Here is a 15,358-nt window from a genome sequence, read left to right as displayed (position 1 = left end):
TGCTTAGTTTCGTCAGCTCTTTCAGGATTTCAACAAACTGTGAGATGAAGCAATATTCAGAGGTGCAAGCAATGCAATCGTTAATTGCATTTTACAAGACAAACTCCAGCTCTACGTTGTACACTGCTATTGTGCAAGATATTTTATCGTTTTACGTTTATTTTTATAAGCACGCACTGCATAATATGTAACAAGTAATGGCGCATACAATTGCAAGGTCTCAAATCATCTAGATTCTATGCAATTAATTAATCTATGAGACTAACACACCATTCAGATAAGAATGTATGATTTGTCCACTTTTTTTTTGATCACACACACAATTACCAGGCGTTCCTCAACAAATGGGACCAAGAAAAAGTTAGTACAATGCAAGGAAAACTACATTCCAAATCCGGCCAAGCTTTGACCATGTCCATTAATACTGGATCCTTTGAGAGATTTTTAGGTTTCTCCAGACTGAGAAAGAATCGAACACAAGCTCTCACTGCTGTCATTTGACAATAAATCAGACGAGTCAAAGTACCATATATCTGCGTTTGTCGTTCAAACCCGCAAAGCCACTTCCTGAAATTGGCACGCACATGAAACCAACAGCTCACAAAATGCCTTCTGTTTTCCGCAAAAAAACTGTTGACATTGAATAAGAACATAAACTAAAATTCATGCAAGCAAAGTTAGCAAAGTATCCTTATTTCAGAAACAGTGAAATGAACTGTTGAAAGTATATTGCACCACAGCTATGTAAGTTTTTAGAAAGCAGGGGAATAGGGAAATAACATGTAACTTCACCTTTCTGAGTTCTGGTTAAAAAATAAATAAATAAATAAAAGTTGAAAGTTTGTCATGCTTCATTTAAATTTAAAGTCTTGTTGTATGTGTCAATATCATTTCATGCCATAAACACACCTCTGAGGTAAAAAAGGATCTCATGCCCAAACTAAATAAACAAGATCTTCGAATACATGGAAAGAGGAACATGCCATAAGCTTCTTCCCAGAAGCAAGATGAATGTTTTAAGGTGCAAATATGCACTTCAAGTCACACCATCGTCATGCAAATACTGTACAAAGAAGAGAACAAATTTAAAGAACTGAAAATTGATGATTCCATATTGGAGAGAGAAAAAAAAAAAGTGGGGAAAAGAGTGATACTTTGAAGAGAACACACACAGGTTCCTCTAGCCTGGGTGACACAACGCGGATCTCTAACCGCATTTCCTTTTCTCAGAACAGTCAGGCACGCAAGTCCATATTCAGACCACAGAGGGAAAATTTAGCTGTCCTTTAAAAGAGGCCTGCGGTAGCCCCCTTTTTCACGTCACCTCCTCACATGACGAGCAAACTGCAGAATGTATATTTGGCGAGGGCTACTCTGCTTTTCTGGCCAGGCTTTTATTTTTCAACTTTTTGGCGATTTCCAAAGCAGCTTGGATCCAGGAAGCAAAAAAATCACACCGCTTCTTTTTACCAGAGTACACAAGAGAACTTAATACCCAAAACAGACCTATCGGCCCAATTTGGCTCCATTTTTACCTACTACCTAGACAGCATCGAGCACTTCGCCAAACACCCCAAGGGCTTCTCCTCCTGCTACATGCCCAGACAAGCACCGCCATACGATGAGAACTACGTCCTTTCACTCACTTGACTGAAAAGCATGCGTCACATACAGAGCAATCCCTATAATGGGTGTGCCGGTTTATGGCCATAGTCATAATAGTAAATTAACAAAATTAACTGAATAATTCATGGACGCAGGACCCAAGGGGAGAAGCGCGTGGTTTCCCGTATGGTGCGGGGGGGGAGGGCAGGGAAGGCCGACGCACTGTCTGGGAGGACGAGCAAGCTGCTGAGGGCCTGGAGAGAGAGAGAGAGAGTACCGCACTGGCGCCCCTCACAGTATGGAACAGCATGTTCTGTCTGCAGCACGCACACGTACGGACATACATATACATACACACACACACACATATACACACACGCACGCATGCACAGGCACACATACACGCATGCATACACACATACATCTGCACACACACACACACACACATCTATATACTCCCCTGGCCAAATGCATATGCGCAATACCAGCACTCATTGCCTGTGTGTTTCTGTGGTAGACACAGAACCTCATTTTTTTTTTTTTTACTTTCAGAGGCAGCAGTCGTTGCACTCTGCCAAGCCAGCTTACTGCAAACTGCTGAAGAGCTATGGCTGCAGTCCGCATCACAACAAAACAACTCAACGCTGCCAAGACAGGACTTCACATCCGGTTTGCAAGTAAAAGGCAAACTAGTTTTACTAGTTTTTATTTTGAGGTGTTACCATTCATCCGCAGCCATCTGTACCGAGTTAAAACAAAGTTTGTTTATTTACAGAATTGCCTACTTATATGCTACACTGCATCGCTTCTAATTTGAGGAAGCTTCATGCTTTGATGCAAAGCATATATTCAACGGAGATGGTTAAACAGAGTCAGTCACTTCTGTGCACGTATTCTGGGCAACCACAAATGTTACCATGGCAACATACCACAGTGGCCCACCCCCCAACCCCCCACCCCCATTCCCCTCCCCTGCAGCTGTCTTGACAGCTTATTCTCACAGACGTTTTTTGTATGCTGTGTGTTGTGAAGTCAGTCCAGATGGGAGTAGTTCTGCTTTTATTTAGCATGGCAAGGCCGGAGGGCACCTACCTGGGCATGCACCTTCAACCAACGATTCACTCTTATGTTACATTTTAATTCAGACTATATTTATACCTGACTGGGGCTTTCAGGAGAAAACATTTACTCTCTCTGGAAAAGGTCTGTTACTACTTTAAAAAATTAAGGCCAGCTACAGGAAACGGTCGTCGCAGATGCAACTAATAATATTTGGTGGGTTCAACCAAACACTTTGCTTGTGGGTAAAAGACAGATAAGGATTTCAAAAGGGCCAGACATTCAAAAAAGGGGAAAAAACAACTAACCTTTTTTTTTTTTTTTTAACTTATCGATGTTATCAATACAATGAATTGTCCTGTGGTGCGCAAAACAAACAGAAGTAAAATGAGGAATTAACTACAGTTGCACAAACAAACTATGGATAGGAAGCTGCAACATCATTTCACTGTTAATTACGGAGTTATGAAATTTGGGGTGCGAAAATCGGATGGACACGGACACACCAGCTGAGAAGGTCCACAGAGCACAAACACACAATATTCAAACTGTACATCAGAAAAAAATAATTTATTCACATTAAAAATTATTTCACAACTTTTCATGAAAAAAAAAAAACAAGAACATCTATTTACACATTAATAGTCAAGACACAGTAAAAATGGCGACTGCCATCACGGTTTAAAACAATACAAATTTGAGCTGGAATTTAATTGAACTCTCACCCATTCTAAAATCCAGTCAGCTACAGTACGTGAGCTAAGTTTTTGCGTTCCCTTACAAACATGCAAATTGACTATGAAATCCTACAGCTGATAGTACGGTTTGCAATGCGGCCTATCTGAAGGTAATGTTTGCTCTGAACATTCACGAAAGGTTTGATTTAACACACACTTGGGAAAGTGGGTGGTGACAACAAGGACATTCCCAACACATAAAACTTTTTGTGGGGTATAAAATCATATTCAACATCACCGTCTCAAACACACACACACACACACACACACACACACACAAGCTACTACTGACCTGCGACTTAGTCAAAGAATTGACATTCCGGAAGAAAGAATACAGTAAAAAAATGCAGTTTTTGTAGTTGTTCCGGTTACTTATTTCAGTTCAGGTACTGCACTTTCAGAGGCTTTAAAAAGGAGAAGGGAAGGTCTGACCTGTGAGGTAGTGCTAAAAAGGCCTTTAATGTTACCATGCTGGTCTCACTGAATGGTTATTTCGCCCCCACACGGGCTCTCTGTTAGACGCCCCCGGGAGAACTGCTGTGTGCTTCTTTGGGGTCCTTCTGGAAATGAAAGAGACTGAATGAGCGGCTTTTATGAGCGTGTGTGTGTGCAGCCCTGATAGCAGAGACCAGCACATCGTTCAGACTGCACTGTGCTCATTGTGCGGTTATCATCCACAGACACACGGGAGACTGGGGAGGGACAGGGACAGAGAGAGAGAGACAGGCACTGATACAGGGGGACTGAGAGAGAAAGAGAGAGAGAGAAAGAAAGAGATTATATATATATATGAGAGAGAGAGAGACTGGAGGGGATGAAGAAATATGAGAGATTCTAACACACAGAGATTCTTCCAAACTAAGGAAGGAAAAATGTAGAATTTAAAACTAAATGGAGGTAGACAGTGAGAGATGAAGAGTGAGACAAAGATGGAGTGACAGAGAGATGGAGCAAGAGAGATGGACAGAGACCAACTGAAAGATTGAGACAGAGCGGGAGGGGAGAGAAAAAGAGAGAGAGAGAGAGAGAGAGAGAAGGGGACTGAGAGAAACAGATTGAGAGAGGTAGAGATGGGAGGAAGGATACAAAGTGCAGAGACAGAGAGGAAGTGAGAGAAACAAATGGAGATAGAGATGGAGAGAGATAGTGAAAATACAGAGAGGAAGTGAGAGAAACAGACTGAGATGGAGAAAGAGAAGAGAGAGGGAGTGAGAGAAGCAGAGAGATGGAGAGAAGAGGAGGAGCTCACCGGCTGCTCAGAAGAGGACAGCGCGCTGGAGCTGCACATCCAGGAGGGGGCGCTGTCCTGGCCGGCCGCGGCGCGGCTCAGGAACCGCAGCATGCTGCTGAAGGTGTCGTCCGGGGCGGGGGGGCCGGGGGGGCCGGGGGAGGCGGGCGCGGCGTCCTCGCTGGCCGCGTACGTCAGGGGGTTGAAGGAGAGCTCCGAGGAGGAGGTGTCCAGCCGGCTCAGACCCTGCCAGCTCTGCTCGGGCGGCCGCAGCGCCCCCCGCAGGCAGTCCTTCACGCTGCGCGGGAGGTCCAGCGACTCGTCGTCCGCCCAGTCGAGGAAGTCCGCGGCGAACGGCGCCTCCCGGAGGCCGGGCGGCGGCGACGGGGGCTGGAGCGCGGACTCGCGCAGCAGAGAGGCGTTCTGAAGCTCCGCCTTCCTGTCGTAGCTGGAGATCTTAGCCTGCAGGCGCGTGACCTCTGACTCCTGCACACAGGAAACCGAGGCTGAAGCACTGAGCCGCCATTACAAACCAATCACATCACCCGCCACCACTCAAATTACTGCCATTACCATTCCCTGTGCTGCTCAAGTGTGCCATTTTAATTGCCGTATGTTAGTCACCTTCATATATCTCATTGTATGTTTTATTTCAGTTTTACGCATGTACACAGGGCTATCTTGCAAACGAGGGTTCTGTGTCGAGTGACCACCCTGATAAAATAAATAACCCTAGCCCTAACCCTAACCCCAGGCCACACATGAAAGGAACATCAGTCAGTTATTAAAGATGTCGAAAGCAACAACATCGCAGAACACAGCAAACAACACCAAGTCCAAATGTCCAGGACAGATGCAAGCACCTGACGTACACTGGAAGTGCAGAATACACAGTTAAAGTAGATAGCTGTGTGAGCTTTGGGTACTGTAAGCTGTGAGCCAGCAGCAACTCAAGTGAATAAAGTGAGGTATTAAGTGAGAAATTAATTCCAGAAATACATACGCATGAGTAATTTCAGTACAGTACTACTATAAATGCATGGGGATTAGAGATGAACCCCCGTGCAATCAGAGAGGAGAGAGATGAGAGGAGGGAGATAGGAAGAGAGGAGAGACAGAGAGAGAGAGAGGGGGGACAGAGAGAGAGAGAGAAAGAGAGGAGAGAGGAGGAGAAGAGGAGAGAGGATGGGGAGGAAATGAGAGAGGTGAAAGAGAGGAGGGAGGACAGAGAGAGAGGAGGCAGGAGGAGCACACCTTGATGAGCAGGGCCTCGCTGGCGTTCTGCAGCTCCTGCTGGCGGGCGAGGAGGTCCTCCTGCAGGGTGTCCGCTCTGGCCCGCGCCTCCTCCAGCTGGGCCCGCACGTGCTGCAGCTTCTCCGCCAGCTGCTCCGCCCGCTGCTCCTGGGAGCTCCTGCTGTGCTCCGATATCTTCAGCAGCTGGGCCCGGCTCTGCTGCAGACTGGAGACCTGAGGGACCACAGCAGTGCAGAGCACCAGCCCAATGCTTTACAAACTGTGCACAGCCACTGTGCTAACCCAGAGCACCAGCACAATACTGTGCGCAGCCACTGCGCTAACCCAGAGCACCAGCCCAATGCTTTACAAACTGTACACAGCCACTGTGCTAACCCAGAGCACCAGCCCAATACTGTACACAGCCACTGCGCTAACCCAGAGCACCAGCCCAATACTGTACGCAGCCACTGCGCTAACCCAGAGCACCAGCCCAATACTGTACACAGCCACTGCGCTAACCCAGAGCACCAGCCCAATACTGTACACAGCCACTGCGCTAACCCAGAGCACCAGCCCAATACTGTACGCAGCTACTGCACTAACCCAGAGCACCAGCCCAATACTGTACACAGCCACTGCGCTAACCCAGAGCACCAGCACAATACTGTGCACAGCCACTGCGCTAACCCAGACCACCAGCACAATACTGTGCACAGCCACTGCGCTAACCCAGAGCACCAGCCCAATGCTGTACACAGCCACTGCGCTAACCCAGAGCACCAGCCCAATACTGCACACAGCCACTGTGCTAACCCAGAGCACCAGCCCAATACTGTACACAGCCACAGCGCTAACCCAGAGCACCAGCCCAATACTGTACACAGCCACTGTGCTAACCCAGAGCACCAGCACAATGCTTTACAAACTGTACACAGCCACTGTGCTAACCCAGAGCACCAGCACAATGCTTTACAAACTGTACACAGCCACTGCGCTAACCCAGAGCACCAGCCCAATACTGTACATACATACCCACTGCTGTAAACCAGACCTTTCAATTCTGCAGTTGGGATGAAGGAGGGGGGGGTGTACCTCCATTTGGTGCTCCTCCCTCAGACGCTCCAGCTCCTTCTGCAGGGAGGCCACCATGACCTGCAGCGTGGCCTCCCTCTGGACCGCCTGCGCCTCCATCGCTGCCAGCTCCTGCGCCAGCTGCTTCGCCCGCGCCTCCTGTCGAACCCAGACGGAGGGGCGTCAAATTTCCTGAAGCGTACACATGTTCATACACTACACTCCTCCTGTGCATTTAACTGCAATGCACTGTAATGAAACCCATGCAGACGTGATAATATTATGACAGGACGTGATTATAGTTTGAGACCACCCAAGACAACGCCTCCAGGTTTGTCTACGTTTCTAATACCATAACCAGTGATTTAGGTGAGGAAAACCAGAACATGTACTTATATAGGAGAACAGAGACCTATGTATCCCAAGTCTCCTTTTAAGTGCCTAAAGGAACAAGAGTTGCACGAAAAGTTAAGAAAAAGAAGAGTTGATAATGTTTAAATTTCAGAAAGGCCCACGTTATGACCGCCAAGAGTATCTAGACAAAGCAGGAACCTCCTCCTTCAAGCAATGCCCTGCTTTAAAATGAACTAATTATTAGATATACATTCCATAAATGAATATGACAATTGGACAGTAATTGGTACACAGAACAGAGCTCTAGCAAGTGTGCCAGCTGGCTCAGCAACACTTGATGGCATTTGGAACAGTGGCTGTTTACCGACCGATAATTACTGAAATGATCCTCTCTCTGGTCACAACATGCACGCAATTTCAACTCTCAGACGTCATGCTCGACATTGTCTTTCAAAATCTGCCTCATCCTTGAAAATATTATTCCTGTCAGACTCTTCATAATTGTTCCGACTCTGAGCCCTCCTGTTATTCCACCCTTGTATTTATGAAACATCATCGACACCTGACCGATCCCATTAAAATACCAGGAAAGCACAGGAAGGCCCCAGAAACACATTTGAGAGTAACAGGGGGCAAGAAAAAAGCAGATACAAAAAGCCCTGAGGCCTATGATGCATTGTTATGTAGTTTTAGGCCTAAGGGTTTTTTGTACTACATTATACTACACTGGGAGGCAGTTAGGCAACTAAAGACTGCAGGTTCGATTCCCAGGTAGGACACAGCTGTTGTACCCTTGAGCAAGGTACTTAAACCTTGCTTCAGCAAATATCCAGCAATATAAATGGATAGTCTTTTATGGATAAGTCCCTATGGATAAGTGCCTATGAAAAGCCTGTAATGCAATGTAATGTAATGCAGTCAGTCAGATGGGAGAACAGCAAGGGTCAACTCTGTGCACACGTGAAGAAACCGGGAGCAGAGAGTGGCTGGGCTGGCATTCCGGTGGCAGTGCCACCCTGCCAGTGTCTGCCGCTCCCTCTCCGCCTCCAGAAACCCACCCGCCCAGCCAATCAGAGGCTGCGTGCTGGGCAGAGCCTCTGCCCCGCCCTGTACTAATCATGCCATTGTTAGGCCTCCTACGCTCCCCGCTCACCTGACACTGGGACAGGGAAATGTCAACAGCACATTCGACTGCTTCCGCGAACAGGGATTTGTGTACGGATACTATGCAAAGCACCTTCAGCTGAGTGAACGAGAGAGCTGACAGACTTGGACTCATTTAAATAAAAATTAAAAAATGAACAGCGTTCTCTGTGATTTAATGCACTGTTTCGCTTTCCATGTGTACATATCCTACAGAAGACGTCTGTGGCATAGGACAGCTCAGGACATTTCTGGTAATCTCTGCACCTGCTCAATTGGTCACCGAGGGGGTTACTGAGCTGTGTCTCAGCGATCTGCATGTAAGAACACAATGTAAAAAGTGACTACTGATTTCACTCTCAAAAAACACTGTTTAAAGATGCCACCGGCAGTCTGGATATAATTATGCTGGGGTACAGCAATCACAAAATCAGCTCAAACACTTCAACATGCAATTCATTATTTTTTTAAGCAGATTCTTTTATCCAGAGTGACCGGATTACACAAATTAGAATTTTTACATAGTTTACACAGCTGAATATACACTGAAGCAATTCAGGACAAGTGCTTTGCTCAATGGGACAATGGCAGTGTCCTACCATTAGTTCACTTCCCTAAACAACTTCCCTAAACATTACACTGCACTGCCACACATTCCAAATTCCACAACTGGAAATTGCAGTAGCCCCTCCAGCATGTGTAATTCTACAGGACAGTCCGTTGTCCTGCAGGCTGTTTTGGCAAAGGCTGTTTATATAAGAGGGGTGCAGTGCTGGGGCTGTGGCAGAGTCACACAGCAGGCTGTTTTTGTATGAGGGGTGCAGTGCTGGGGCTGTGGCAGAGTCACACAGCAGGCTGTTTTTGTATGAGGGGTGAGTGTTGGTACTGTGGCAGAGTCACACAGCAGGCTGTTTTTGTATGAGGGGTGAGTGTTGGTACTGTGGCAGAGTCACACAGCAGGCTGTTTTTGTATGAGGGGTGAGTGTTGGTACTGTGGCAGAGTCACACAGCAGGCTGTTTATATAAGAGGGGTGCAGTGCTGGGGCTGTGGCAGAGTCACACAGCAGGCTGTTTTTGTATGAGGGGTGAGTGTTGGTACTGTGGCAGAGTCACACAGCAGGCTGTTTTTGTATGAGGGGTGAGTGTTGGTACTGTGGCAGAGTCACACAGCAGGCTGTTTTTGTATGAGGGGTGAGTGTTGGTACTGTGGCAGAGTCACACAGCAGGCTGTTTTTGTATGAGGGGTGAGTGTTGGTACTGTGGCAGAGTCACACAGCAGGCTGTTTTTGTATGAGGGGTGAGTGTTGGTACTGTGGCAGAGTCATACCCTCTCGCGGGCAAGCTGGCTGCTGCCGTCCAGCTCGCGGGCCAGGCTCTCGCAGCGACTGCGCAGATCCCGCTGCTCCTGCGCAGCCCGCTGCAGCTGCTCGCGACACAGACGCAGCTGCTGGCCCTGGTCCAGAGCGTCCTGAGGGACAGACAGGCACGGGAGACAGGGAGACAGACGGGCAAGGGAGACAGGGAGCACGGGAGACAGGGATACAGGCAGCACGGGAGACAGGGAGACAGGGAGCACGGGAGACAGAGAGACAGGGAGACAGACGGGCATGGGAGACAGGGAGACAGACGGGCACGGGAGACAGGGAGACAGGCAGCACGGGAGACAGGGAGACAGACAGGCACGGGAGACAGGGAGACAGGCAGCACGGGAGACAGGGAGACAGACGGGCACGGGAGATAGGGAGACACAGGCAGCCCTCAGTCAGGCATTCACACCAGCGACAGGCAGACGTGCTGAATTTCACCAGTGCCATCTCACATTAAAACAACCTGCTCGAAGAGCCCGTAGAGTTACCTAACACAAGGCCACTACAAGAAAAATATAGGAGCTGAGGCAAACAATCATAAATGGCCATTGTTTTCCTTAGGTTTCTTTCAAACTGTGCAAAACATCAGTATTAGTAAATACCTATGCGCACAATATCTAAACATGAGTGAGTATGATACAAAAAAAAACTGTCAAAATCAATCATTGGACAGATGAGGACTGAATTTCACATCTCTACTGCCCAGTTCAAAGCTAGAAGCTAGTTAGCCTTCTTTAGAACATCGCCTCTTCTGTCTAAAATAGGCGGAGAAACAATTTATATTTTACATTTCTCGACTGGCCGTTTTACTCAGTGTTTCCCTTGCATATAAGCAGCAGCGCTGCAGGGCCACTGCGGAATTTCTGGCGCTGCTGCTAGAATTTAAAAAATAGTGTTTTATAGCTATGCTGAGCTGGTCCTTTGGGTCAGAGTAACTTTGTTGAAACAAACGAGTAAAGCTGTGGCCCATATTATCTTGCAAAACACGTTTTTTACAAACTCATTTTCAGGCATGAAACTTTGCGGTCATTTACTTTCGCTTTTAAGTGAACTTGTGATATGTAAAATCTTTGGTTGTTGTTAGTTGCTTCAGCGAGAGTTGTGAGAGTCTCTTGCAGAGGCTGTTGCGTTGGTGCTCGCTACCCCAACCCGTACGTGTGAAGGAGACGTTTGCTCGAGCGACGGTGAATCAGCTGTAGTTTGCGGGCGTCTGCGTGTGAGCGCATGCAGCACTGAGCTGCACAGTAAACCTGAGAACCCTTGCAAAACTGCTGCAGAAAAAATCCTCAGGGGAAAACACTTCTAATGTCAAAAGAGAACTGTCAAAATCTTTGGGGAAATAGAGAAAACGGCTCAAATGTTCAAATTCACAGATCAGAATAGAGATTAGTTTGTAAAATGAAAGAGAGCAACTTGTCCAGCTTCCACCGGTTTCCCACGCTTTTCCAATCATTTCATGGTCTGAAAATGGCTATTCTCAGAATGGGCCTACACGAACCCCATAAACTTGGGAAATATTTGCTCCCTAAAGACTCGAGCTGGAGACTCCACGCCACATTTTCCCCCGGCTTTTGGGTCCTTCGGCTATGATACATCCACTCCTCCAGGGGGAGCTCACAGGGACATGCCGTACCTTTTCCAGGCTCTCCTTAGCGTCCAGCTGTGACCTCGCTATCTCCAACCGCTCACTGAGGAACTCCACCTGCACCCGAGACACAGGGGCTGGCATTACACGCAACGTAACAGGCTATGAAGTACGGACATTAACATGGACATAATAATGCAAGAGGCCAACAACTATGACCAGAAGTGTTTGTATTCTCCCGAAGGGTTTCTACATGGTCTGATTAACGTTCAGTGTTAAAGAGTGTTAAAGTCCCACTCAAAAAAGTTACAGGAAGTGACCGAGAAAGTGGGTTAAATCAATGGGATTTCCCATAGAGGAACCCTTAAAAAATCATATTGTCTCGAGTGCACAACCTCTTTCTCTAAACAACGTGGTTTGCATATCAGTTGATTGTATAAAAAAATAAAAATAAAAAAAACAATATTTTAAAAACGTTACCCTCAGATGTACAGTATTGTTTAAACACAGCACAGAGGGAAGATACACATCATCGAGCTCCCCAGTGCATTCTCCGCTGGTGGCTAGTGAAACTTTAACAGGCTACAAACTGTGTGAGGGAGGGGCAGAGGAGTAAGTCAGTTACCCAGTGCGTTAATCAAGGCTGTAGCTAGGAATTTTGCAACATATTAAAAATAGTCGCGCCCTGTATCCTGGGCCCTCCTCGGGCCTGGGCCAGGGACAATGTGTCCTAATTGCCCTCCCCCCACCATCTGCGGCCCTGGCGTCACTCACAGGCACAGAGCATTTTTAACACTGCTGGTGTAGACGGTGTCATACCCGGCCGGCTGCAGTTCCTCCAACTGAGAGAACTTGGAGTTAACTGAAGCGCAGCTGCTCAGTAAAGCTTAGTTCACATTAACCCAGGCTGGCGTAGCGTAGTATGTGTGAGCTCTTGTTTCAACAGAAAGCACAGATCTGTCAGGGAATTTTATCCGTTATCCACCCGTGGCCCAGGACCAGCACCGCTGTGTTGTCATTTCTTTTTCACAAGGACACAGTGGCTGTGCTTTTTCTTTCTGTGAAAGGAGTGACTTTTCCAATCGCACTCCACCAGGCCTTTATCTAACGGGCTAATTTCCTTGTGTTTGCTTTCAAAACGCTGTTTGCAGTGTAAACCCAAACTCTCCTGCTTTCACGTTGTTTACTCAACTTCCAAAGGAGGTGCGTGTTGCCTTGCCAATGCCACGACAACCATGTCGTGGTTTCCTACAGCCTGGAAGAAACAGGGCTAGGATGGGGGGTGTTGCGCCAAGGCCAGGACACAGCAGGGGGGGGGTAAACGGCTTTGGAAAGTTGGACGCACACTAAGAAAGAGCTGGCGGGGGAGCTCACCTGCTTCTGACGCTCCTGGACGTCTTGTTCAGACCTCTCCAGCGCCCTCTGCAGGTGCAGAATCTTGCGCTCCTGCTCCATCTTGCGGTCCTGGATCGCCACGTCCAGCTGGCTGAGCTGAGAGAGGAGGAGGGATCAGGGATCTCATCACATCACATGCCTGCGCATGACGCGTGTGTATGTGTGTGAATGCATGTGTGCGATTGTGTGTATGTGCATGTCCTTATCTGTTTGGATGAGGGGATGTGAGTGTACATACGTGTAAATGTATGTGTATGTATATATATGAGTGTGTGCGCACGTGTGTGTGTGTGTGTGTGTACGTATATGCATAGGGGTATGTGCGTGCGCGTGTGTGTGTGTGTATGTGTGTAAGCGCATGTAGTATGAATGCGTGGGGCTCCACCTGCTGTGCTCTGTTCTGCAGTTCTTCCTGCCTTTCCTTAAGTGTCGTGTCCATGTCCAAAACGTCATGGTTACGCTCCTCCAGCTCCCTCTGACTCTCCCTGCGGTAAAACGAACAGTCCTTACACATCCACTGGGCACCACACACTAATCACATCACCACAGATACCTTTCAGCAAGCTTTCTTACCATTCCAATAAAATACCACTGGAAGACCGTTAGATAACCATACTATACTCAACTTTTTCCTACAAACAAGCTGAGGAATATGGAGGAGAGCAAAATAATCTTTATCAGTCTTAATCCCAGATTCAGTACAACCATTATTGAATGTTACAGATATTAAGTCAGCACATTAGGGGGTAGCACCTGTCGATTCCCCTCCCGGATATACTGCTAGCTAGCTAGCAAAGCAACATTAGGCAGCTTGCTAAATACAGGGTAACATCAGCTAGCTGGTTAGAGAGCTACACAACTAGGTTTAAGTTAGCTTTAACATTAACTTCTGATTAGATATCGGCTGAAATTTCTTGACATTGAATAATAGTAAACTGCTAATCATCAGATCAATAGATAGCTATCATTATGCCCAGATACACCTAATGTATTGTGAAGTTTGTAGTGAATTTTTTTTCCTGTAGCCAGATAAGCATTGTACGCTTCTTCTCCAAGTAACTGAACAAACTCACGGCCTGTCTTATAGGTCACTGCTCCAGAGGACAGAAAACTCAGCGGAAACAGAATTTCATGCAGTTCCCTTCTGAGGTTACAATACGCTAAAGGTCAGCTCAGATACGCCGAATAGAAGCTACACTGCAGCCAAATTTAACGACGCTGATGGGGCGTCCTTCCTGTGATCACAGCGATGAGCCGTTAGCCATAAAACGCTGACAAAAGCCCCAGGAACCCGAGATATGTCACACTTCAGTGTTCATGCAAACAGCACTGAGCTATCGAGCAGCCTGGGGCGAGACTGCAGGGTAGCCTGGGTGGAAAATCTGCCCGGACTGACATGGCTCCTCCATGATTCAACAGAAGTTTGCCTGCATAAAGCGGAACAAAAATAACTTTGTTTCTCTGAACCGCTCTATTCATGTGAAAGTAAGAGGGCTGTGTGGTTGGACAAATTTGGCCCGTCATTAGGTATGCAATGTCAGAAGGCCTCATCGACATCATCTGAAAACCAGCCAATGAGATGAGGGAGATGTTGGGCTGTATGTGCTGAAGGTCAGTAGGCCTAAGTTGCAGAAAGAGTATGGGGGGGGGGGGGGGGGCAGGATGTTTTGGCTTCACAACATGTGACGAAGCACTTGAACTGTGAGATGAATAACTATAACGTGTGCTTATTGTACTTGAAAAGGTCTGTATTTTAGGATTGGCTAGATCATTAACCAGTTGATGCTTAACCATTAATCATTGACCAGACTTTTTTTGACACACAAGAAATATTACACACAAATAAACACTAATATACAAGATACAAGGTCTGATTAACTAATCACACAAAAACACTTTCACTAGGGCTCAGAAAACAGAGCTGTACATCAGATGTGTGAAAGTAACAGCAGTGAACAATCTTATTTAGCCGACATTATTGACTTGAGAGGACAATAGGAAAGCGACTGAGTAGTCAAAAACAAAGTCATTGCCCAAGGGTATGTAAAAAGTCATTTATAATTAGCTACTGCAACTGGAAACTATTAATTCAACCGTCTAAACACAGTCAAAGCTTGTTTGACAAACTTTTACTTTCTTTCATATGATAAACTTGTGATATTTCCAGTGTAACAAACCAGGGGGGCAGAGGATTGACCAGGACAAACACGTTGTGTCTTCAGGGGGTTTACAAAAAACAGGTTTGAGTTTTTAGCATGGAGGCGCACCCTGTAGTGGACACAGGCAAACAAAACTGGATACAGCTTTTTACCAGTAAACTTTTATCAGGCAAAACAAACAGGGGAGTGCAAAGTTAAACTACAGGAGGGGGGAAAGGTCAGAGTCAAATACAGTACTCCTGATAAATGATCACGATGATAAATAGACATTGAGATTAAAAGCCGAAGACCAGGATGTACACACAGGATGTACGTTGGCTCTTGTTAATCCCTTGGCTGCGACTACTTGCCGATTTGCTGGCGCAGTTCAGACTTGGTTCGTCGGCCAAAAGCATGAACGTGGGAGGACGTGGGCAAAC

General features: G+C 46.9%; 1 protein-coding gene across 2 annotated transcripts in view; it reads right to left on the bottom strand.

Annotated features, from left to right (window-relative positions):
* Positions 1-3,512: 3,512 nt before the first annotated feature.
* The window catches only part of ccdc18 (coiled-coil domain containing 18), a 28,003-nt gene continuing 16,157 nt past the window's right edge, over positions 3,513-15,358 (bottom strand). For both annotated transcript variants that reach the window (XM_035423989.1, XM_035423990.1), the window contains exons 21-28: positions 13,166-13,265; positions 12,760-12,876; positions 11,434-11,502; positions 9,761-9,901; positions 6,958-7,095; positions 5,884-6,096; positions 4,651-5,115; positions 3,513-3,961 (exon numbers count right to left, since the gene is read on the bottom strand). In XM_035423989.1, the coding sequence (XP_035279880.1) occupies positions 3,917-3,961; positions 4,651-5,115; positions 5,884-6,096; positions 6,958-7,095; positions 9,761-9,901; positions 11,434-11,502; positions 12,760-12,876; positions 13,166-13,265 (1,288 nt within the window). In that variant the 3' untranslated portion in view covers positions 3,513-3,916. The remainder of the gene's footprint in view (positions 3,962-4,650; positions 5,116-5,883; positions 6,097-6,957; positions 7,096-9,760; positions 9,902-11,433; positions 11,503-12,759; positions 12,877-13,165; positions 13,266-15,358) is intronic.

Source organism: Anguilla anguilla, chromosome 6 (assembly GCF_013347855.1).
Source record: "Anguilla anguilla isolate fAngAng1 chromosome 6, fAngAng1.pri, whole genome shotgun sequence".
NCBI classification, from domain to species: Eukaryota; Metazoa; Chordata; class Actinopteri; order Anguilliformes; family Anguillidae; genus Anguilla; species Anguilla anguilla.
This window is presented reverse-complemented; position numbering and strand designations above follow the sequence as displayed.